General features: G+C 34.9%; 1 protein-coding gene across 2 annotated transcripts in view; it reads left to right on the forward strand.

Annotated features, from left to right (window-relative positions):
- The first annotated feature begins 1,076 nt into the window (after window positions 1-1,076).
- Window positions 1,077-23,850, forward strand: part of LOC149072138 (trissin receptor-like) — a 107,736-nt gene continuing 84,962 nt past the window's right edge. The window contains exons 1-2 of one of the 2 annotated variants that reach the window (XM_089246854.1): window positions 1,396-1,458; window positions 19,893-19,992. In XM_089246854.1, the coding sequence (XP_089102980.1) occupies window positions 19,917-19,992 (76 nt within the window). In that variant the 5' untranslated portion in view covers window positions 1,396-1,458; window positions 19,893-19,916. Of the gene's footprint in view, window positions 1,459-19,892; window positions 19,993-23,850 lie in introns of both variants that reach the window. The other variant, XM_089246855.1, reaches the window with a different exon arrangement.

The raw sequence follows: 23,850 nt of genomic DNA on the forward strand, positions 1-23,850 counted from the left end.
GAAAATTACATTAGAATTGAGAAAGGCTGATAAATATAATCAAGCAAATGCATATCAAAATCAATATCGATCAATTCAAAGGAACAGTTAAATACAACGCAAATTTGTTTTCCTAATAATGTGTTCGAAAATTTCTTTTTTTTTGTATTAGAATATCAATGTTTGGCCGTAGGAAATTAATTTCCAATATGGAAAAACACAAAACCAAGATTATATTTTAAAAAAAATTTCTCCGTTAGAAATCAGAATATTGTTTTTTATGTGTCAGAGAACGAGAACTTATGTTGAAAATATTACAAGTCTATTCATTTACTACCCCCCATAACATCACACAGAAATGTTTCAAAATTTTTGAAAAAAGGTACTCAAGCTATAAATAATTTAAAAATTGTTAAAAAAAATTAAATCAAATAATTTGGGTATCCAATTACTACTAACTTTACTGTAAAACTCTCAATTAACAACATGAAATCAATCATATTACAAATTTTTGTGGCGCAAAAAAAAAAAAAAAATTATAAAAATTCAAGAAGTCCACAAAAATTCATTGTAAACCATAAAAAGCTTCTTAAACATTAAGAAAAAATTAAATATCAATTTTAAGAAATCGCATTAGAATTAAGATAATCAGGCAAACGCATATCAAAATCAATATCAATCAATTCGATGAAACATTTGATTACAACGCAAACATATTTTTTATAATAATGTTCAAAAGTTCCTTTTTTTTGATATCAGATTTCAATGTTTGGTGATGGTAAATTAATTTCCAATATCGAAAATCCCAAAACCAAGATTATATTAAGAAAAATCTTCTTTAAAAATCAGAATATTGTTTTTTATGTGTCAGAAATCTTATATTGAAAATCGCGGAAACTTAAGAAACGGAGAGATTTCCAGATACACGGTATATATATGCTTAGCATCAATTCGCAATATCGATTTTGTTTGACCACCGCCATCGCACTCCTCCGATTTGCACTTCTGAGTCAGTAGATGGCAGTAGATGCAAAGCAAGTCCTAGGAAATCTAGAAGCTAAAGTTAGACAAGAACCAACCTCCTTAGTGAAGCAGCAGCAGCACCTTGGACTTGGTTGATGAGATTGGCGTTTGGAAGCCTGTTGGGGGCAAAAACTTCTGCCGCTCGTTGCAAAAGTTCGTTTTTGCTGCAAAAATCTACCTCTTTCTCTCTCTCTCTCTCTCTCTCTCTCTCTGGATCTTTTTCGCTTTAAAGTAAAAGTTTCAAACTTAAAGTTGTCTGGAAAAGTGAATTAAAACTAACAAAAAAAACTTCTCTTAAACTTGAATTTAGAATTTTCTCTTCGTGTTCCGTGTGGTTCCGCAGATTTTCGAAGTCCAATAAAACTTTCTCGAGACTCGTATTTTAGCATATGCCTATATTGGACAAGTGGTCATTAGAAGAAATATTACGTAATTTGAATAAAGACCAACTTTTTGGTAAGTTAGTCAATTAATTTTTTGTTCATTTTGTTTCAATTTTTAAATTGATGTTTTTAGTTCTTTATCCATGAAAAATCTAACATTTTCATTGTTAAGTGAATTCATAATTTTTCTTTGACATTTTTATCTGCATATTTATACAATTTTAATCATGAAAATTATAAAAGAAAACAAACATATTTTGATAAATTTTTACTTCGTGCTAATGATTTTTTGTGTGAGTGGTATAAATATATTGAAAAATAATGATTAAGTGTGTTGTGTGTGAATATTTAATTATATAAGTTAGTTTTTTCACGTTTCCTTTAGTTCCGATACAATATTACTCCAATATTTCATTACATTTCTTTCAGTGTAGTTTTGATTACAGTAGAAGAAGAAAGTGAATATATTAAATGTTCTTTAATGACTTTTATGCATTTCTTATTATTATTCAACGTTTGAAAATTTGAAATAATACGGTATTTCTCATTTTTTTCGTATTTTTATTCATTTAGTATAATTTATTTTAGCATCAAATATTGAAAAAAAAACCACTTCTTTTAGTATCAAATAATGTGTGTGTGTATGATTGAGTCTTCATATTTAAATTTTAAATTAGTGTTGGAGTCTATTTAATAAAATGCATATATTCCTAAATAAATTGAAACAATTTTTTGATAGTTTTGATAACTATCCATCTCATATGTACGAATACTTATATTTATTCGATCAAAAGTTATTAAAGTACGGTAAAGTTCCATCTCTGATGAAACTCCTGAAGTTTAAAATATTTTCTGAAACAAATCTGTCATCCTCAGATGAGGATTACATGCTAATAACATGTAATTATGGCCGGGTAATTGTAAGTGAAACTTTATCTGTCCCCAGAGCGTACATAAAAGGGTTTAAACCTAGACTTGCAGTTTAAAGCCGATTCTAATGTCTCTTAATATGAAGTTGCACAAGCCTAATCAGATAACTACTTAGCAAATAGGTGGCAATATTTTAAAGCAATTTTGGCATTTATAAATGCAAATTGCAACAAAATGCTCGTATGTTCTAGGCAAGAGAAATATTACTTTTAAATGCCTAGAGTATAAAAACCACTTTTATAAATTTTCTTCAAATGAAATGACCTTCTTCAGGACCTTCATTTTTCATTGCGAATTAACTGTTTGTAGGAAGTGCTATATGCCTCTTATTAATTGTTTGACATTTGTTTTTAATTCACAATTTTTGTTCATGATAAAACTACTATACATACATATTTTATGTGATATTGGTTCTTCAGATTTTACAAACAAATTACAATCGCATGCTTTGCGACAGTCTCAAGAGAAGCTGTGTGTGTGTGTGTGTGAGCATCTTTTAAATAAATTTTTACGGCTCTAGCAAGATATTAGAGCAGTGCGATTTTGCTTGCAAAAATGGTTGCAATGTCAAATATTTTCACTTTCAAGAGTTCAGAGTTCGATCACCGTTCATAAATTTCTTCCTCTGACTTGGAAAATTACATTCGATTTAAGTTTTGATGTTATTTTACTTAAATGATAAGCTTGGGCCAACCTTATGATCAATTAGCCAGTGGTTGTCAAACCTTTGCTAACCGCTCCTCCTTGCCATAGTGATCGTTTAACCACGGCTCTTCAGAGTAGTTTAGAAAAGAACCATTTCAACCACGGACCAATTAGGTCAATTAGGCCAATTGGTCAATCCAAGCTTATCATTTGAGTTCAATGCAGAAAAATTTGAATTAAATGTTTTCGCGAGAGAAAAATATAGTTATAAACGATGAGACTGTGAATCCTAAACTTGAAATTGAAAAATACCCGACATTCCGATCATTTTTGCCAGCATATCACACTGCTGTCGGTGAGGGGCCATTCTAATATTTCGTCAGCATCGAGGTGGGGGGAGAGGGGATTTCGGATTTGCTGACTTTTGATGACAAGAGGGAGGGGGTGATTTGAATGATGTTTACGTCATTAACCATCCTTTATAAAAATATGAAATGTTCTTAATGACATCTTTACTGGGAATGCCAAAAATTGGAAAAAACCTTCCCCATGTTTGTGGGCACTTTAACCTACATTCCCCCTATTGATATAAGTCCTCTACAGACGTCTACAGAACCTCCTCCCCCCCGTTATGTCTCTCTAATTGGGGGGGGGGTCAGCTAAACTGGGTTGTGTCTACTCGGCGCGTTACATCCTTGAGTGATTTACTGGACTCGAGCACATAAGCGTTTACATGCTCTTCGAACTAGAGAGTTGTGGTCACCGATGGCGTGTGCATGGTAATCGGGAGGGGGGAGTGTCTGCTTTCACCCTGCCGCCACTGCTAATGATACAATTTTTCGTGAATGGTGGATTGCTGCCGCCCCTCCCCCTACCGTCTATGCTCCTGCTTGATGGGAAGGAGAAAACAAGCTGCGATGATTTTAATTAATAATTTCATAAATCGCATTGATAGCTAAATAGAAAAGAATTACTTCAAATTACTCATATGGTTGTTTTAAGCAACCGTCTGATCAATATCAGTAGAATTTAGAGAAACCATGATGAAGACGAGAGCTTAATGCTCTGCTGCAATATAGGTCGGTGTCAGAGTCAACGGGCGTCTCGTAGATCATGGTTTTCAGGATCCCCCACAAGAAGAGATACAGGCTAGATAAATCGGGCAATCGTAGTTATTTTTTGTTTATCATTCATTATTCGTTTATCCTGCAACTGATCTGGTTGAGGTTTCCAATCATATATTCCTATGTGATTCTGTTTTGTTTTTGTGTTTTCTACCTCCCCTAAAATTTGGACGTTGAGTTTAGAATCGTCCTGTATATAAAACAATAAATATAGCCATAAAATATTTCGAGAAAACTGTCAATATACCGAATCTAAAGTTTAAGATCTTCTAAAATGCATTTCAAATTCAATGGCATCATTCAAATACGATAAATCAAAAGTCAATTTCTCTTTTCGACAACTGAAAACTTCATGATATCAAAGATTCGAATTTCGAATAGCGTCTAATAAGCTTCTCTAAGCAAGCGTTTCTGGAACTTACAGAAACGCTTGCTTAGAGAAGCTTAGAACAGCATAAAACAGTACCGACAGGTAAACATTTCTCTTGCAAATTCAAACAGAGCTTACTGATCCATTAATTAGTTGTCCGAAATTACACGAAACAACAATGCTTCAATGATTTAACGAAGCAACTCCAGATGAGATCCCAAGAATTCGAGCATTACTGCCCTTAATTAGACACTCGGGAAATCTTTGATGAATTCTTCAAATAGACCATTCCAGAAGGCGGGTAAATAATCAAGAATGAGCCACCGTAATATACTTGTGCACAAAACATTTGCGATTTTTCCGTTTCTAGATGGTGCTTACTTCAATATGAAACACACATCCCTTCTTTCAAAATAAACTTTTATTTCTTTTACTTTATTCTTGACAATGGTTGAATATCACTATCTTCTCGATTTCAGGTACTTTTTCAATTTCAGCTATTGACCTTTTTTTTTCATTTTGGTGTATAATGCAAATTTCCCTCTTTTTCAAAACTAAGGCTCTCCTTGCACGGGAGTACTAATGTTCTTATGTATATCGAAAAACTCAGTTATCTAGGCGACCCAACACTTGTATTTCTACGGCACCACTGACTCAGATGAGAATATTAGAGAATTGGTGACCAGAATACCTACGCGACCGGTTGACCGATGGCTTCAGATGCTAGTTTTCTATTCAAGCTACTATAGAAACTCTGAAATACTCCTTAATATTCGTAGTTGGCGTTTTCACATATAGATGACGTTTCCACTCTCACGCTTGTTTTTGTGTATGTATGTAACTATGCAGTTGCTCACTTTTAGCTAGTTGTTCGTGTTCACCGTTCTCGTGTCAACATGTCTCACTGTTCTTTACGCTAATAAATGTCCAAGTTTTTGATAAATTTATCATCTATCTTCTCACTACGTACATGGAAATATCCTTGTGATTGTGTAGAAGTAAGAAACTGAAATATGCGTAATTTTTCCTCCGTCTCATTGGTTTTGAAGGGTGTTCAGTAGCACGGTGTGAGAAAAAAAACGACGGCAACTTGTGTCGTTTAGTAGACCCTTGGTCTTCGGACTACTCGAGATCGACTTGAGTATCTCCGTTTGAAGAGAGTCCATTTCTGCGAATCGACATAATAATTAGGCATATTGATCATTGTGATCAGGCTATCAATTTGATGGCTGCTAGTAACCTTCAGCAAACGGTTTCGACTTTAAATCTTTTGATGCATAAATTCGCCAAAGCACAGAAAATCTAAGCGATTTGGAGGCTGTTCAGGTTGTTGGCTTTAAATAGTTTCAGCGGAAGAATCTTCATTGAGGAAGCAGTTGTTGAGAATGTTTCATAAAATAATACTAGCTTGTGTTCTCTAAAGAAAAATGTTTATAGCTATTTTTTTAGCGTTTGAGTTTCTCATCGGTGGTAAACGTGAGTAACTCGACCGTAAATAAACCACTAGATTTGACCATTACCCACTAGCCAATCACCTACTTTCCTAACCCAATTTTCACTTATTTCCGGGTTCTATTTTATGAACAGTCTTCCCTTCGAATCGGAGCATGAAATCTTACCAAAAGAATGATGAGAAGAATATAAATGGGTTAAGTCTTCCCATCATCGGCCCTTAGGGTTTGCAGCAAGATGTATAGAAATGTGAGAGGGGGAAAATAAAGGAGTTGATTGGCTGAAAGTTATTTATTTGAGCCAATCAAATACTTCAATACATCTTTCGACGGAGGAAATGTAAATGCAAATTAATCATCCGCTTAGCAGATCGATCAATTAGGTAATATAGAAGGAGTTCTTAATGAAGTATTACTTAATGAATGAGTTCAGGGCTCAAAGTATGGTGATCGGGTTATTGAGCAGCAGAAGTTTTTGCTTTTTGTCCGGCTCGACAGGTGAACTAATACATAATATCGTAGGAACAATCTCTTGAGAGACTGAAAACTTGTGAATGAGTCTGTATGCATATTTTAGAAGTGCACCGCTTGTCCACGATTGTGCAATTTTTTTTAGTGGGAAAGCCCTATTTAGCCAATCACGTCGTTTCTTGGTTTACGATAATTCCCATAGCCGCAATATTGCACGATCTGTTGTGCGTTCGGTCACAAGGCTTCGTTATGTAATTACTAGTACAGTATTTGCACTGCCGTTCCGCAAGACATTTCAATGTGCAATCGCGCTATTTTCAATGCAATAGAAATGATTTTATTTTTTAAACCAACAAATTAATACATCTGAGAGCACTAACTGAAATATAAAAACAGCTAAAAGCGGATCACAGGATTTAAAGTTTCTGAAAATGTGATAGGAATTTATTGCAAATTTTAATTAAAAATTTATCAATGCATTTGTCCATAACAAATCGACTAAAAATAAACAGAAAAAATATTATGTGAAAAAATATCATGTAGGATAATAATCGTAAACAGCTATAAAATATTTGAATTTCTATTTAAATATCGGAAATAAAGATGCTAAAAAATTATGTTCGGATACAATTATGACGCTAAACTTAAAATTTCATCTCACACATTTGTCATGTTTGGAATGACAAATTTTTTCGAAATACATTTTAATCCCTAACGAGTTGTCGAAGCGCTTAATTTCGCACTATTTACTATTTTAGCGATAATTGAAAACTTTTCTAGCAGAAATTAGCGACGTCCCGTATTTAGGATCCCGATTTCCTGTATTTTTCTCGAGGAAGTAAGGTCAGCCTACGTTGCATTATACACACCTACGTCAGTAGATACACATGACAGGTAATTGGATAAGGATTTGCAGTTCTTGAATCAAATTTCAAACAGTTCATGATTCCAAGCCTTTCTCTGGAAACAGAACCGAAGGTTGGTGCAATAAAAATTCGATTATTGCCAGATTTTAAGCTTCATATCGAAAGTTTTATCTGTTTAACGCGTTCATTACATCCGAACTAACAAAAGTGATGTATTTTGGGGTTGGTGTCAAATTTCTGAGCAACAGAACACAGAGTTTGTAGACTTTTTTCAATCTTAGACGACTTTGAGAGACCATCGAAGGCATCTTCAAGCACTTTATTTCTAAATAGTTGAGGACATTTTTGTAACAAACTTCATTTTTTGGTAATAGACTCATTTAAATTTCAACAAAATATTTTGCTACTTGGTATTTTAATATTTTCTCCATAAAACTCCATTAATATGCTCTCCCTTGAAAATAAACACCATTTTCGTACAAAAATAATGCTTATCAAAAATAATAATAGATGTCAGAACGATGGTTTCTTTTTCAATATATTAGACACACCTTGGAAAATTTATCTTTATATTCAGCCCTGAAGCCATTAACTAAAGCAAAATAAAAAAAAGAAATATTCTTGCTTTTATATTTATCTCAAAGTTAATAGATTCAAGCAAGGGAAGTGTTAAATTGTATACGTTAATTAATGATTTTTTGGTTCAAGAGGGAGGGTAAAAGAATGAATCTAGACGCATTTTTCATGCCCAAGTGGTCAAGTGGCACGAATTTTCGCCGCTCGGGTTATGAACAATTATGATATGTTAGCTAATTAACGATTCTACGAAATTACGGAGACTATATTGTTAGAGAGAATAGCTTGTACTACAACTTGTAATAGCAATAGGTGAAGAAAAAAAATTATGAGAGTTTCGTGTTGCTTTATTTGATGTTGGATGTAAAAGAATACGCTTCTAGTTTACGCTCTACGGTAGTTTAAAATCTGCTTAATTTTATTCCTATATTTTTGCTCAAAAAAGAATTTATTTCTCGGGACGTTAAAATTTTTAAAAATGTCTCTGGAACTTTAGAATTTCCTCAGAGAAAAGGTCCAAGCCCCATTAATCCCTACCTTCGTTGAACAAACAGCGTTAGAGATTTTTCATAAAATTTTAATCTAAAGTTGCCATTTCGAATTACCGTAAATCCGCAAAATAAACCAAGTCATAGGAAATGAAAATATTTTCATGTAGTTCATTAATCTTATCGCATTTGATAAGCTTCAAATCGGGAAATTCTTTAATGCATTGAACTCGAATCGATTATTATATTTAAAGTGAGATGCCTCAATAAATCATTTGAAAGTAGAATTATGCTGTAAAAGCCTGTCTTTCTATGATTTTTGGGTTTTGATGACTTTTAATTCCATCTTAAGAGAACACTTTGTTAAGAGCTCACTTAACCCTGTGTCTTTTGAAACTCGGAGCTGTTGCAAAAACTTCAATGACTTTTTCAATCATCAGAAAAGGCATAATTTGCATATTTAGTTGAGATGCTGCAATTCAGCTAAAAGGCAGATACGTAATTCTCACACACTCTATTAAGTTTGGTTCTGAATCGGGAGTGTCACTTCCGATTATTACTCCCGAGAATTACGTATCTGCCTTCTAGTTAAATTGCAGCATCGCAACTAAATATGCAAATTATGCCTTTTCTGATGATTGAAAAAGTCATTGAAGTTTTTGCAACAGCTCCGAGTTTCAACTCCCCCTCAATTTATTAAATTTAAATATATTGTGGTATGAAATGGAATGTGTTGTTTTGAATGACGACGTTTTAAAAAGAAGTATGGTTCTATTAAAATTTAATGAAAAATGATAGTGACTTAACAATCAATATTTTGGATTAGAATCTCTAATAGGTATGATATTGTGATTTAAATGATTTCTCAAATGTTAAACTAGCGTAAGAAATCTCATTGTTATAAATATAAAATTCATATTGCAAAAATATCTCAGATTCAATTGTAGAAACTGCCACCATAAACAAGAGAGTTTAAACGAGTAATTACAGGAAAACTAATATTCCGCGACAAGCCTACGCCAAAAATTGAAATTTCTGGATAATTAAATATGCATCAATTTAAATTTTAAATAAAATCGAGCATATTCGTGTCGTACATTCAAACTTCATCCGTGAGAGAGTTTTGAACTCGATAAATGACTACAGCTCGACTAAAAAAGCAAACCGTTTTTTGAGCAACATGGGCTCCCGGGTCAAGTGATTTTTCTGAGGTCCTACTTGGCAAATTCTCAAAAAATTTCAACCAATTCTCATTTTTGTGAGACCCCCAGACACGGTCTGGGTGGGCCCATGCATTAATGCAATGACACTGACTGATGGTAATCACCCTTTTTAAATGTTGAATGTACACCGTATAGATGCATACTATTTCTGACCCATCTGACACTTATGGGTATTTTACTCAAAACATTAAAAAAGAAATTCACCTATATATTCATCGGTTTTAGAAGCGTATAATTTGTTTGCAAGTAAAAGTGATCTTGGCAACGGCTCGATTTCTTGTCCAGAATGAACTTTTAAGCATCATAAAACTCATTCGCACGCACACACCATGAGAAATTTATTGAGCGCGAATCGGCCTTGTTAATCTGTTCAAGCATTCAGTGTTCGTATCTGCATGTATCGATTTCCACTTCTATCATTAATATCTGTTATAGAATGGTGTAACTATTGAACACTTCTGTCTCCTTATATTGTATGTATTATCTCATCTAAGCAAATCAACGCGGTGGTATCTCCAGGACTGTCAACATCATTAACCTTTCCGGGAAGTTATCGGGTACCGTATGTGCCGTGATTGTCTCAACTGAGTCGTTAATTTATCACTTATAGTCGGAAAATTAATCTGCGATGAAATTTCGATTAGCGTTAGTTCGAGGGGACTTCAGCGTGAGTTTTACATTCTTTCCTCTAAAGTCGAATCTTTTCCGGTAATTTCAAGTTTAGCCCTTTAATTGGCATGCAATGAAATATCCAGAAGAGAACATTTTTGAGGGGCTAAATTTAGCAAATGAGGTGCCCTGAATGCTATTACATGACAAAAAAATTATTCCCCTGCGGCCTTCGGCGACCAACCTTCCTTACTCTTTGCATCATATCTTGTTAATTTCGTCCCACTTCGTCAGAGTATCACGAAAGTGGCACATAAAAGCACCAACTTACTGACGAATTTTACAATATTAAAACAACAAAAAAAACCAATGAGATTTATCAAGAACTCCACCCCCCGAGATGAGTCAACTTCCCGCATGGGGGGTCCCCAGCCTGGAGCTCTATTGCACCACCCATCCCGTTAGGACCACGAAAAATTTTAATTTGTAGTCATTTTACCAATGGTTAAAATCCAAGGCAACCAACCAAGGAGCGGGGAGCCAATACGCAGATTCTTGGTGGGCACCGTAAGTGAACTTATAGCGCGCTTCCGCTTTAGCAAACTCTTTACTCCTAAAGTAACAAAAACCAATGAGATCCATGAAGGACCCGTCGAAATGAAACATGTCAACTCCTCCATGGGGACCTTCCAGCTGGAGCCCTGTCACACTTCCTCCTGTGAATGTCACGAAAAAAAAATTGGGGGGGTCTCCAACCTGGAGGCCTGTCGGACTCCCCCCCCCCCCTGTGGGGGTCACGAAAATTTCCACTTATATTCATTTTACCAACAAATAAAACTCAGTATCTGGGTTAAATTTTCCCATGAAGGTATATGTCAAATGCTCCGCCCTAGGTAATAGGACCCTATTTGTTGGGAGCGCTGGGGATATATACATATAGATACTTCTCGGCACACACACATAATTTGGTCCCGATGGGTCAAACGGTTCTCGATATATTCAGGAGTTGAATGAAAACGTGACCCAAAATCGTAACCTATTTCCGTCACCGAGTTCCGTTGCATAGAAACGAGCATTTTTCAAGTTTGTGATTTTATATTACAGAGTAGATTAAAAAAAATATGGGCAGGGAACACACTGTACTATATGATTTACTTAGATTTGAATATAGTATAGAAATGTCATTTGCTGTTTGCAACTTACTTTGCTATGATTGTTGATGAATACACAGCAACATGTCTCCTCCACACATGGCATTTCTATCCAAAATGCAAGGGTGAAAAATCTTTCTTGCTTGACTTGTCAAGAAATAGGAAAGGAATGTGTCAGAGCAACACCATATATATCAGAAGGACTCTGCTCGAAGATCGTGACGTCACTGAAGTTATATATTTCACCTATAGTCATTGAATATACCGCAAAAAAAGGTGAAGATGTCGCATGCGTCGGACTGCTATATCTAATGGCTACGGGTGAAATAACTTCTTCAGTGACGTCACGAGCTTCGCGCGGCGGCCTTCTGCTATAAATGGTGTTGGTCAGGTCCATATAACAAGGGTGGTCTCATTAAACGCTGGAGTCGGTACCAGCCGACGTCACTCGTGACGCCATTACCCTGCAGAACCGAGTTCACCCGCTTTGACACCTTTGTTAGTTACGGTAGTTGGCAAAATCATTGTACTGCCCATTTTACAGAATTGTTTCCAAAATTATCATTTCAATTATTTCCATCGGTATCTGTTTATTTATTGGCTTAATTCGTTCAGCCATTTAAAATAAGAAGTGACAACTTACTCCATTGAGTGAACAACAACTCAAATGGAGTTGCACCTTCCATTAAGAAAATCTTTTTCGGACCCATTTCAGTTGAATCGAGGAAGGCAACTTTTATTGGGTTGATGGAGGGCTAACACGAGACAGATAATTTCAATTAACTTCTGAACTTTCTAATAATTTTTAATTACCTTTTTGTTTTCATTTGAATTAGGTGTATCTTTTAAAAGCCTTAGTTTAGACTTCATTATTACCAGTACAACTGCAACATAAAAACATGAGAAGCAAATATAAGCGTACTTTCAGTTTACTCGATCGAACATCTTATACTTGGACGCCCATATTTTACTAGTCTCTGGATCTTCAGGAAAATTATGATAAGCGACTTGCCAAGTTTCTTTGTCTTCCGAGAATTGTTCTTGCACGTTTTAATCGCACCAGAACTCATATTTGTTTATCACTGATTTACGCAAGAACCGCAAACAATATTAAAAATATCACCCGCGCATACCAGTGACATTAAAAAAAAAACAGTGAAAAAAATAAGCAACTAAAATTTAAAATAATCCTCTGCAATATAGCATTTTTTCAAGCTGATGTCGTCTGCGAGAAAAAAGTAGCAGGACCGTGACATCACAAAGCAGTTCCGACTAAGCCAAGGCGGCAAGCGCAACATCAAACAGAGGGAACAATCCTTACTATATAGCCCTGTACATGTGTACCTCTGACCCTTTTCTGCTGGTAATTATAAAAACTTCATGAACAGTTCACAAGTGAAAATCGAATGTTTAGGAGTTGCTTAAAAAGCATCAATGCAAAAACGAGCTCTAAATATAAAATGCGTTTACTTGAAAAATACAGACAATTCGCGCGATAAGTCCAACTCCGATAACTCGAATAGCTGTTTAAGTCGAAATTTCACTGTGAGCCCCAGAACTTTTTCCGTATTTTAGTGTAAATATTTTGCCTTATCTCGAAGTTTTCTTCTTTTAAGTCGAAGTTTTTGGAAATTTAAAGAGAGAATAGAATTTGGTACTTAGCAATAGAATTTAGCATTTGGCAATAGAATTCAGCTTTTAGCAATAGAATTTAGCATTTGGCAATAGAATTCAGCTTTTAGCGATAGAATTCAGCTTTTAGCGATAGAATTCAGCATTTTTATCAATAGATTTAGCCGATTGATTTAGTGGATTCATTTGTCTGCTTGAAAAAAGTGAATGACTTTCTCACAAAATAGAGACAGTCAGAAATCACTGCATTTTTTAACAGATATAATCATGTATACACTTTATTTATAATTCGTTTCATTTCTACGAGTATCATGTATGCGTCTGTTTCCATGATACGGTATGTACACACACGTCTAGTTTATTCCTAAATATTTTCTCATTCAATAATTAAATATTGTTTAATTAGAAAAACTTATCTTTTCAAATCTCTTCATGTCTAGCACTTTGGCATGTTCTACTAACATGATATTCGTAAATAGCACGGTCATTTTAATAAATATTTTTATTTTTTCGAATTCTTAAATTGGAATTCAGGATAAGTCGTACTAACGAAAACTCGGAAGTGTTTTGCCGGCCGCTGCACATTCGACTTATCAAGATTTGACTGCATAAGAAAACCAGGTTTCTTGAGAGGGACATTGCCAAATAAAGGGTTGAGGTAAAGAGATGTCCACAAACAAAAAGAAAGAGTAAATAATTCCCGGAAATCACGGTCATTACTATTTCTTTTCTTTTCGAGGTAACTTTCGAAAATTATCTTGAAGTCAACCATCAATTCAAAAAGGTGTCTGTCGTTTCCCTTAAGTATCTCGGGGACTGCAAAAATATATTGCTGATCGAATCCGGAAAAGAAGACAAATTGCAGATAGGGTAGAAGATAGCGAACAAAAAATAAATTGGAGTGCGAGAAATCTCAAATGATCTTGGAATGTATCTCTTGAGATTTGTTTCGCTTATTCTAGTTCAACTGGAAAAATAGCGTCAATTGAAAAGTTGCAGCTAAAGATTCTGTCGAAGTTCGGTTGTTCTGGTCTCTTCATTTCAATTTCACGATAGGAAATGAGAAATTTTACTAAACTTCCTGATAATTTCACGGTCGCTCAGGTCCAAGGTAAGAAACATCGATTTTGAGCACAATGTTAGCGATGGAACTTAATCCACATAAAGCGTGAGTTTCATTCTGATTAAGCCTCATAATTGTTTGTGACGAGTCTGACACCTTTTTCGTCTCGTTTACGATACAATAGTAATTTTTTGGTGCCATTATGTATCGCTAAGACAGATGACATTTTTGTAGTTGTTTTTTTCACCCTCAGCGATCATGTTTGTATGTTATTGCCTAAGATCAGTGGCATAAAAAAGCAACGATAATAAAAATGAGTACGTACCTACTCAGTATCTAAAAAACATAATCTATCGTTTTTTTTAAATTCGTATTTCATTATCTTTATTTATATCTGACTTTAATTGATAATTAAATACTGGATACGCATTCTTAAAATGCCTGAATCTAGATTTTGTAAGATCTCTTATCTTCATTTTTTTTAGTAACTCAATTACAGAAAATAATTTTAAATGGGCCTCAGATCTCAAACTTCTCTTGGAAAAACTCTGGATTTGCCTTTGTCTGGTTTTCGCAGTACCCTACCATAGCTGCAAAATATCTACCCCAGATTTTACAGGTTTATATTGACCAAAATATTCAAAAGGATATGAGCGCAATGGAAAATAGCATAAGAAACTCACACTACAGGTTTATTAAAACACATATCTTTGCGGAAGATTACGTACTCTCAAAAATTGATTTGTCGATTAAAAGGGTCCTCTTTCAATTGTAACACAATTGACACGTTTAAAAAGAAATACGATAAACATGTTGGGGTAAATCGAGAAGCTATCCATACTTAGAATAAGACAAACATAAGTATTCTTTATGGGCATTGTATAATATTTTATCATGTGTATATATTGTTTATAATTTTTGTTAATTGCATTTTTAATTGGGTTGCTGTATTTTTGAAATATATGACATCCATATTTTTATGGGCATCTTTTTCTCAGCCACCTCGTTGGGCATTTTGCCTGTTGTAGCGTTGTATTTGTATTTGTATAAGAACGTTGCAAAATTCTAGGGCAAAACTTTTAAAATATCCTGACAAAGATTGAAATTTCTGTAATTTGAAAAAATTGGAAACATGGTCTCATGTAATTTTGGAATGTCCGACTTACTACAGGAAAAATATTTTTCTAATATCCTGATAGATAATAATATACATTTCTTTCTAACATACAGACATAAAAAATACCACCAAATCGTAAACTTCCTCCTGTCTATCCTAAAACTAAGAAATTTCATTTTAGCAGAGAGCGAGCGCATATAGATGTTCTGAAAAATTCCTGAGAAAAAGAGAGTTAATATATATATATATATATATCTGCTATTTTATTCCCCTCAATCCCGCTTTCTATTGTTAATTTTCCCCCTTGGATAAATTTGTTTACTTCTTGTTCATTTTTTTTCCTTATTAATTTTTTTTCATTCTTTTTGTATTTTTCTGTTCAACTCTATGTTGCATCTCGGTTTTTAAACATGTTTAATGTATATGTCTGTATATGTGTATGTGGGGCCACAACTGGATGCTTGGTCACCCGGGGCCGGTGCGCACTTTGGCGCTCCCTTGTAGTGTTGAAGGAGAGATCTGAGAATAAATTCTGTGCCCCCTCCGGTCCAGGGCACGAGGCCCGCCTATTCCCCCTGGTTGCGGCCCAGTGTGTGTTCATTTATGTGCACAACTTTCTAGTTCTGACACTTGTGTATTTTTTTTTCTTTTAATCTTTAATATATATGTGTATATATTTCTTTTAATTTAGTCGAATGTGTAACCATGCGTGCTTCTCACCTGTGTCTATTATTATTATTATTTTTTTTGTTTTTGTTTTTACTCCCTCTTTTTGTTTGTACATATATTTATGTGTATATATATATTTTTTTTTCCATGCATGTATTTTATATAAAACAAAAATTTAACTGTTCATCTTGTTTGCTTGTAACGGGGCAATTGGCCCTAAACAATAAAGATTATTATTATATCTGACTTTATCAACAATTTCGCATTAATAACAACGATAGAACCACAGATAGAACCACAGAAATATATACAATTTTATTTATTCAATGCCAAAAACAAATGGATACCTCATTAAAAAAAATTCGAAACTACATGGGAACCGACTTATTTGGAAAAAAAATTATTTGACGTAATAATAAATAAACAACTCACAAAATGAAATTTTTTTATATTTTCAAGTTCTACATCAAATTTTTAAACATTCATTGCAAATATAAATAGGTACCCAAGATAAAATTTGTATTAATTTCTAAAAACCTGAAATATATCTATATAGCGTGCTGTTGCTTATCGTTTACAGAAATTTTGTTAGGCTCCAGGACGGATCGGTTGACCCCTAAGAGTTGTACAATGTACACTCATGTCCAAAAGTTAAGCATAATGCACAAACCACTACTCTGCACTGTACGTTCTGAGGCGTAAGCAAGATAGAATTTTCTGAGGGGGGCACACAAGATTAGGGAAGGGGAAGTACAAGAATCTCCTCTAAAGAAATTTTGAGTTACTAAGTTTTTAAAAGTATTTGTATTTGAATGCTGTTTTATTTATTTCATTTTTTTGTAATTACTTGAAATAAATAAATAAATAAATCTGAAATTTACAGAAATTTTTATTAAGATGACATGCAAAGGTGTTTTGTTTTGGTACTTTAATTTTTGTTAATTATTCAGAAATGTTTTCAATTTCTGATGGTTTGTGAAAGTGCACGTGTGCTTCCCTCTCCCATATGTCCCTCTTTGCGTACCTCAATGACCACGTCTTCGTCTTTTCTGACGGGGAAATCACCAAATGCAGTATACACCAGTGTTTCCTAAAGTGAACAATATCGCCCTCTGCGGGAAGAAAATAAATGCGGATACAATGCAAGATGTCGCTCAGGAACGGGGGAGCAATGAGAGAAAGTATTTTCTGATAGTGAACAAAAAGTTTTGGAAACTACTAATGATCTGCAATCTACACAAACCATATATGTACTGTACTTGGTGATTTCCCCGCCAGAATAGGTGGGGACTTGGTCATAGGAGTACGCATGGCGGTAAGCAAAGAAGGCATATGGGGGCGCCTGCTCTCTCACAAATCCATCAGAAATTTGAAATATTTTTGAGTAATTAAAAAAAATAAAATATGAAAAGAACACACTTTTGCTTGTCATCTTAATGAATATCTGTAAATTTAAAATACTTTTGGAAGATTAGTAACTCAAAATTTCTTTAGAAAAGATTCTTGTGCTTCCCCTTCCCAAATCTTGTGTACTCCCTCCGGAAATTCGATCCTGCGTACGCATCAGAATTATATGCACTTCTTTCCGAGTTCACCTCAGAATAACATTCCGAAAATAGCTGTTTCCGTGATTCCATTGTGCATAATGCTTAATGAATGTATGTTCTACTTTCGTTGTATTGTCTTTCTTTTGTACAGTCGAATCCCGTTTTAACGAATACAGTGATAGCGAAAATCTCGTTTTAACGAACACTTTTCTAATCCCCCAGATAAGTTTACATAGGAGCAATGCAAAAAACCTGGAATTCCTTTGTAACAAAATTTCGTTATAACGAAATGATTTTCCAGTCTCTTGGAATTCGTTATAATGGGATTCGACTGTATTTTTTTCTTGTATTGTATGTGCTTTCATGTGTTGTTTTTGCATTTGAAAAAGTGAATATTCAACAAAGGCGTTAATATCACTTAACGATTGAAATACTCACGAATTTTATGATCTCGTATTCTTTAATTTACTCGTCAACTACACTGGTGAAATAAATTAAGAGAATTTGCATATTTTATCGAATTTCATGAAAAGAACTGAACTGAATGTAAAACCACTGCTTCTAGACAAAAATGCTAATCTTGTACGTCAAATACGTAAGCGTACACGTGTGTGTGTAGACGGAGCCAGTAGAGAAACAGGCTTTACAAGCGCGCGTAAGTTAAGACGCATTTCGTTCGCTAGCACACCTCGGCGAATTTCTTGGTGTTATTTTGCAGCAATCGGTTAATTTCAAATTGTAACAGTAAAAATGAGTAACCACCAACGTTTAGATGATGGAATGAGGTGGCGAATTGTGGGGAGGCTAGAAGCAGGCCAATCTCAAGTCCAGATTTGTAGAGAGTTCAATTTAACGCCCAGCGTCGTGTGTAACTTATGGAAACAGTTCCAGGATACCGGATCCATCGAGAGAAAGCCTGGGCAAGGTCGTCCAAGAGCCACGACGGGCAGAGAAGATCGACATTTGTCGATTATAGCAAGGCGTAACAGGAGTGCTACAGCTTCTCAGCTCTCTCGTGACTTGTATGCAGGCACAGGAACCCGTGTATCAAGGGTGACTGTTTCCAAAAGACTTCATGAGAGAGGGTTGTTTGCAAGACCTGCTGTTTGCGTCCCGCTCACTTCTACGGACAGGAGAATCCGTTTATCATGGCGCAGAGAGCATAGAGATTGGAGTATGGATCAATGGGCGACCGTTCTCTTCACTGATGAGTCCCGGTTCAGCCTAAGCACCGATTCTCACCGTACGTTGATATGGAGAGAACCAGTTACCCGCTACCTACCCTCCAATGTCCGCGAAATCGACCATTATGGCGGAGGAGGTTTAATGGTCTGGGCAGGCATCATGTTGGATGGCCGCACACCTCTCCATGTCTTTGAAAGAGGCACTGTGACTGGTATGAGGTATAGGGATGAGGTCTTGGAGCCCTATGTTCGCCTTTTCAGGGGTGCAGTTGGCCCTGAGTTCATTTTAATGGACGACAACGCGAGGCCACATAGAGCTCTTCTGCTCAACGATTTTCTAGAGAGTGACGATATTCGCCGGATGGATTGGCCAGCCAGATCTCCAGACCTTAACCCTATAGAGCATGTCTGGGACGCTCTGGGGAGGGCAATTGCAACTCGCAACCCCCCCCCCCCCCCGGGAGCCATCCAGGTAATGAAAGCAGCGTTGCTGAACGAGTGGGACCAATTGCCACAGTAAATGATAAACTGCCTTATTTCAAGTATGAAATCACGCTGTGAGACCTGTATATCTGTAAGAGGGGACCATACCCCCTATTACCCCATCTATTAACCCATTATTTTGTTTATTCTGCAACCGCTGTTTCATACCTTCCGACTCCAACGAGTGTTACGTACGATCGTGCGTGTGTATTAAACAATTATTGAATGGTTATTTGTTTTGTATTGTATCAATGTATGTACATATCAAATTTCATTAAAATCGGTACAGTAGTTCTAGAGATAATCGACCAAGTCTGCAAATTCTCTTAATTTCTTACACCAGTGTACATTAAATATTGGTGATATAATGCATTGAAACTGAAAAATCTGGTCTGGTATAGAATGCAAAAAAAAGCTCGTTATAGCTTTAAAACTTTCTTCACAGCATTGATTTAATCTTCTTATAACTCCATATTACTTCAAATATATAATGCAGTATAAGTATAATTTCCCTCTTTATTATTCTTTTGAGAATTTCTTTTCTAAATTTTCTATGACATGCAATAAGAAGATTTTTTCATCATGTTTTCTTCTCTCATGTCTTTTCTCTTTAAGATAAATGTGTGTTAAGCTACAAATTCCAGATAATTACTTAATTAATTTAGTTTCTTAAAAAATGCAAGATAAAAAGAAGCAGCGAGTTCAGTCTTGCGATAAAATTGATTAGTATAACAGTTTCTTTGATTGTCTGATAGAATAATTTTTTTGGAACCGAACTGAATCAGTTTTCTTCAGGAATATCATACTATTTTTTATGTATTTTATCCAACTTAAAGCTGATTTTATTCATATTACAAGATTTTCATAGCCGAATTCTCGATCACTTAGCAAATACTTATCTTTTATAGCCACAGTGTGTGTTCTCAGAGGTGATGGTCAGTTCTAACAGAATAATATGCCACGAAACACGGTTTGAATCGTCAAGGAGTGATTTGAGGAGCAGTCTAGGTAATTTGGTGTTTGCCTGGTCTTTAAATTCATCCAAATGAAGCCATTTGAACATCCGTGGTTTAACCAAGTGGATTTGTGCTAATATACCCGCAATTTGTGAGAACTAAAAGACCAACTGGTATTATTGTAGTACCTGATGCTCCACGCTATCTATCTACACCTCATTAAATCCATATCTTGTGACGTAGACACAGTTTTGCCAGTTGGTCTTACAGCACATTTAATCTAGGAATTATTTTGGGAACTAAGTTGCCACAAGAGAGCTCAAATTGAGGTTAGAACACAAAAAAAAGTTGATATATTGAAGGGAAAAAGCAAGTTTATTGATTTATTGTCAAGAAAAACACCACCACGGTTCTCTTGAGTGGCCATAATGAGCAGGAAAAGCTCTCCAAACTACCTTCAAGAGACTCTGTAAATCATCTTTGGAACCGTAGTAAGTTTTCAACTCAATAAGGCACAATCCTTATATAAGATACATCAAAACATCCTCAGGTACTTACTTGTCCAATTGATCAAATGCTGCTATTAGGACTATCATACAGTCATTTCTTTTATTTCGCAGTATTTTATGCATGCTCATCCATGATCGAGTAGGAAATTGTTTACGAGTAAAATCAAGATATATATTGATACTTATCATTAGCGTCTGTCTAACGATGGTGCTGATGGTTCTTTGAATGAATGTCAGCAATTGTGTACGTATTTCAATTTCTATGAACTTAATACAGGGTGATTCTGAATTCATGTTATTGATCAAGTACATTAGAACAAACTTTTTCTCAACCGGCCTGTTTAGCATTATCGAAATAGAGTACTCTTAGGTAAAAATAACACAAGGAACTGCAGCAAATACCTTGTTCAAGGGTTTTTCTATTGACACACTAAAAAATGCATTTTATGTCTTTTAGGGTGGAATATTCATCCTGAGAAACTATGGTTATCATTTGCAACCTTGGTTTTGCACATGATGAAAGTATATACAAATCCTCAGAAGGATTTAATTAATTGAGTATGCGAACGCCCAAATATTTTGTAAAGTTGGTTTCTCAATGGGGAACATTTTTCCCTATTACTTTGCACCCACTGATAATCGGTAGAAAAGCTACTTCATTAAAAAAAAGTTATGGCATTTTAAAAAGGGTTTTAACGATTTCTACAATGCCGTGGAAAGGGTAAAGCCGCACAATGCCATCTATTTATAAAGAAATGCATTATAAATATAAAAATATGTATAAGGCATTTTAAAAAAAGGCTTTGAAAATAAATGCAAGGAAGTTTTATGGCAGTTCTTGCGTTCTTTTCTTCTCCAAATGGCACTTTTATCCGACATCACCTAAGTAGGCCACAAGAGCCTAAAAGCGTCACTCACGCTCATCCACTCTCTGACAAGAAAGATTTATCCTAGTGTGTTCTCTATCACCCCTAAAAGTTTGCGCACTATCGGTCCAGAATCTGCAGGCATTATTCTCAAATTATCTCTTTCAGTAACTTTGCTGCAGAACAATTGTCCAATTACGATACTGCTGTTCGTCTCAGTACATACGGGAACATCTTATGATGTTGTCAAGCGAAAACGTGAAGCTGAATGTCGTTCCAAGACAGCGCGTGGGTGTAGAAAGAGTGTCTTGTAACGCATTAAGCTCATTGTATAAGCGCAATAAATTATTGAAGTTCCCTGCTGAAAAGGTTATAGTTGGTGTAGTGTAACTTTGTTGAAAATTCATGACTTTAGATGCATCATTGCTCTTACGTGCCATGGACTCAATGTCCGCCTTAAGCTTATGCTACTGCATATAATAATTTGTCTCAATCAGTTTGTGAAATAAGCATTAGTTTTAGTCCTAACTGTTGAATATGTTAGATTTATTCCGTTTTAACAAATTTTGAACGTATTAGACAATGTTTTGATGATTTGAATGTTATTATTGTTTTTTCTTTCTTTTAGTAACATGCCAAATTTTCTCAAGTTCCGTGAATTAAACTAGTTTTTTCTTTCAGAGATATAACTGTTAAAATCACATTGAAATATTTCTAATTAAGTGAGCCGTAAAATGCTGAGATCACGTGAACTAAATAAGGACCGAAAATAGTCTTTCCAAATATGCACTATATATAGACAAATTAATATAATATTTGCAGACAAATAATATACAGGGTGGGTACTATCGACCGTTCAATCATTACACACGTGATTGTTTGGGAAAACTAATATCGAAAAGTGTTTCCGTTTTAGAATAGGATGACTATTCCGGGAATTATAACGTTTTGAATTTTTGCGACGTGTCATCAATTTTGTAATGGTCAGTTACGCGCCAAACACCCAATGAAGGCCAATTTGCCCCCCCCCCTCCCCCAGCTATCAGCGGGTTGTGCTTCTTGAAAGTACTCTGAAATATTCAATCCCGTTAGAAGCCAAGTTTGGTCTTCTTTCAAGAGATTGGCGCTTTTTCTTTTCATGTGGACTAATGTAATAACCTTGTTATTACGTGTTACCTTCATCCACTATATAGGAAAATTTATCAATAGATTTGAAAAGTTTAATGAGATCTATTCGAATTTTTTTTCCAACCATATCAACATTTTTTTTGCCAAAATATGCTAATTTGTTCTCTTTTACTGTTAAATGAAATCTTTTGAGGGAAAATGTATACACAGTGCATAGTGTTTACTGCGCTATCAGTTTTTTATCCTGTCGCCTTAATTAGACCACATGTTTATCAATAAAACAGAGCAATTTCAAAATTTCATTGAAATTTATGCACAAAAACTTCAATGACGAATGTAAAAATGGTAGCATGACAAAGGTGACTGGTAGAAGCAGGAAAATAATAACAATGATATTCAATCAGAAACTTTCAATCAAACTAATTATTTTATGAATTGACATATTCAAAACAATTAGTGGATTAATTAATTGGTGAATTAATTAATAATAAGTTCAGATTTTTTTTCTATTGATTATTCATAGAATTACATTTTCATACTAAATTCTACATGTTGCAATGGAAATTTTTCATTCCCATGTGACTGTAAGTGATTTTTATCGCGCTGAGATGTTGTCTTTTATGAAACCATGAAACCATGCTATGTGTCTTGATAAATTTACTTCATTTACTACAACTTTTACTACATTTTCACAAGAAAAATTTTGACGACTTCGAAATTTATTCCTGCCTACATGGTTCCGCAGAACTTGGTCCTTTTTTCATATGGAGGTTCATTTATCATTTATGGGGCGTATATATAATATGCCATTTTTCCACCCCTTTGAGATACTCTTGTATGTCGTTTCTCAACTTTTTCACGAAAATCCCCCTTCACTCTCATTTTTCACAATGAAAGTCCTCTCTATACCGTCTATTCTTCTTCATATGGCTTTGAACATTATTTCTTATACACACTCATACCATAAATGACATCCCACAGAAAACTTTAAACTGTATTTTTTGACTTCGTCATGATAATTTGCAACTGTGATCGATTTCATTCGACAGACTTATTGTGTTAATCTACTTAATTGTATTGCAGAATTACAATCAAAGGACGTGATATTGTGGCCTTTGTGTTTGTATTTGATACAACATGTAAATCTTCGAAAACTTCTAAATTGGAACTGGAAAAAAAATATCGTCTCAAAATTGTTGGTGATACTTTATTCATTTAGACGAGACAAATCAAATAAACAACCGACGTTGTGCAACACTTTTATCAAAGCAAAAACATTTTTAGTTTTGGGTATAACAACCGTGAAAAATTTGAAATATGCAAGGGGAAGAAACGGGTTTTCACACCCCAGAAGCACAACGATATCGATAGGATATCACACCGATACCGGTCTGACATCGGAACGTC

This window comes from Pholcus phalangioides, unplaced genomic scaffold (assembly GCF_987345545.1).
Source record: "Pholcus phalangioides strain wild (caught in Gottingen) unplaced genomic scaffold, Ppha-v1.0 ptg000017l_1, whole genome shotgun sequence".
In the NCBI taxonomy this organism is placed as follows: Eukaryota; Metazoa; Arthropoda; class Arachnida; order Araneae; family Pholcidae; genus Pholcus; species Pholcus phalangioides.